Source organism: Alligator sinensis, unplaced genomic scaffold, assembly GCF_000455745.1.
Source record: "Alligator sinensis unplaced genomic scaffold, ASM45574v1 scaffold48_1, whole genome shotgun sequence".
NCBI lineage: Eukaryota > Metazoa > Chordata > Crocodylia > Alligatoridae > Alligator > Alligator sinensis.
In genome coordinates this window covers 68,373-68,720 of record NW_005842541.1, presented here as the reverse complement: position 1 = coordinate 68,720, position 348 = coordinate 68,373, and the positions used below count along the sequence as shown (strand labels likewise).

General features: G+C 58.9%; 1 protein-coding gene across 1 annotated transcript in view; it reads left to right on the top strand.

The window, feature by feature from the left end:
* Nucleotides 1-348, top strand: part of PHGDH (phosphoglycerate dehydrogenase) — a 9,426-nt gene that overhangs the window by 8,747 nt on the left and 331 nt on the right. Inside the window, 1 exon segment of the mRNA XM_025213606.1 lies at nt 290-348. This exon segment is cut by the window's right edge and continues 3 nt beyond it. Within this exon segment, the coding sequence (XP_025069391.1) occupies nt 290-348 (59 nt within the window).

Genomic DNA, 348 nt, shown 5'->3' with positions numbered 1-348 from the left:
TGGCCCAGGACAGCTTGGCCAGGCTGCCTGAAAGTCTCAGGCCTTCCAGAGGAACTTCACTGAAAGACCTGAAGGCTGCAGGCTCTGCCACAAATCATCCCTGGGGTTGCCCAGAGCTGGGGCCTGCCTCACTAGCCTCCATGGTGTGTTCTCACTTGTTATAGTGCAAGCCCCAGCAGGATAGGATCAATGTGGCGGGGCCAGGCTTGGAGCTGGGTGCTGTGTGTGAGCAGTGCTGCTGTCACCCTGGGCCTGTGCTGAAAGTATCCCATCCTATTCCTTTGCTCAGAGCTGCTGGGGAAGGCTGGGGTACAGCTGCAGTCCTACCAGAGCTCCAGTGCCATGGGG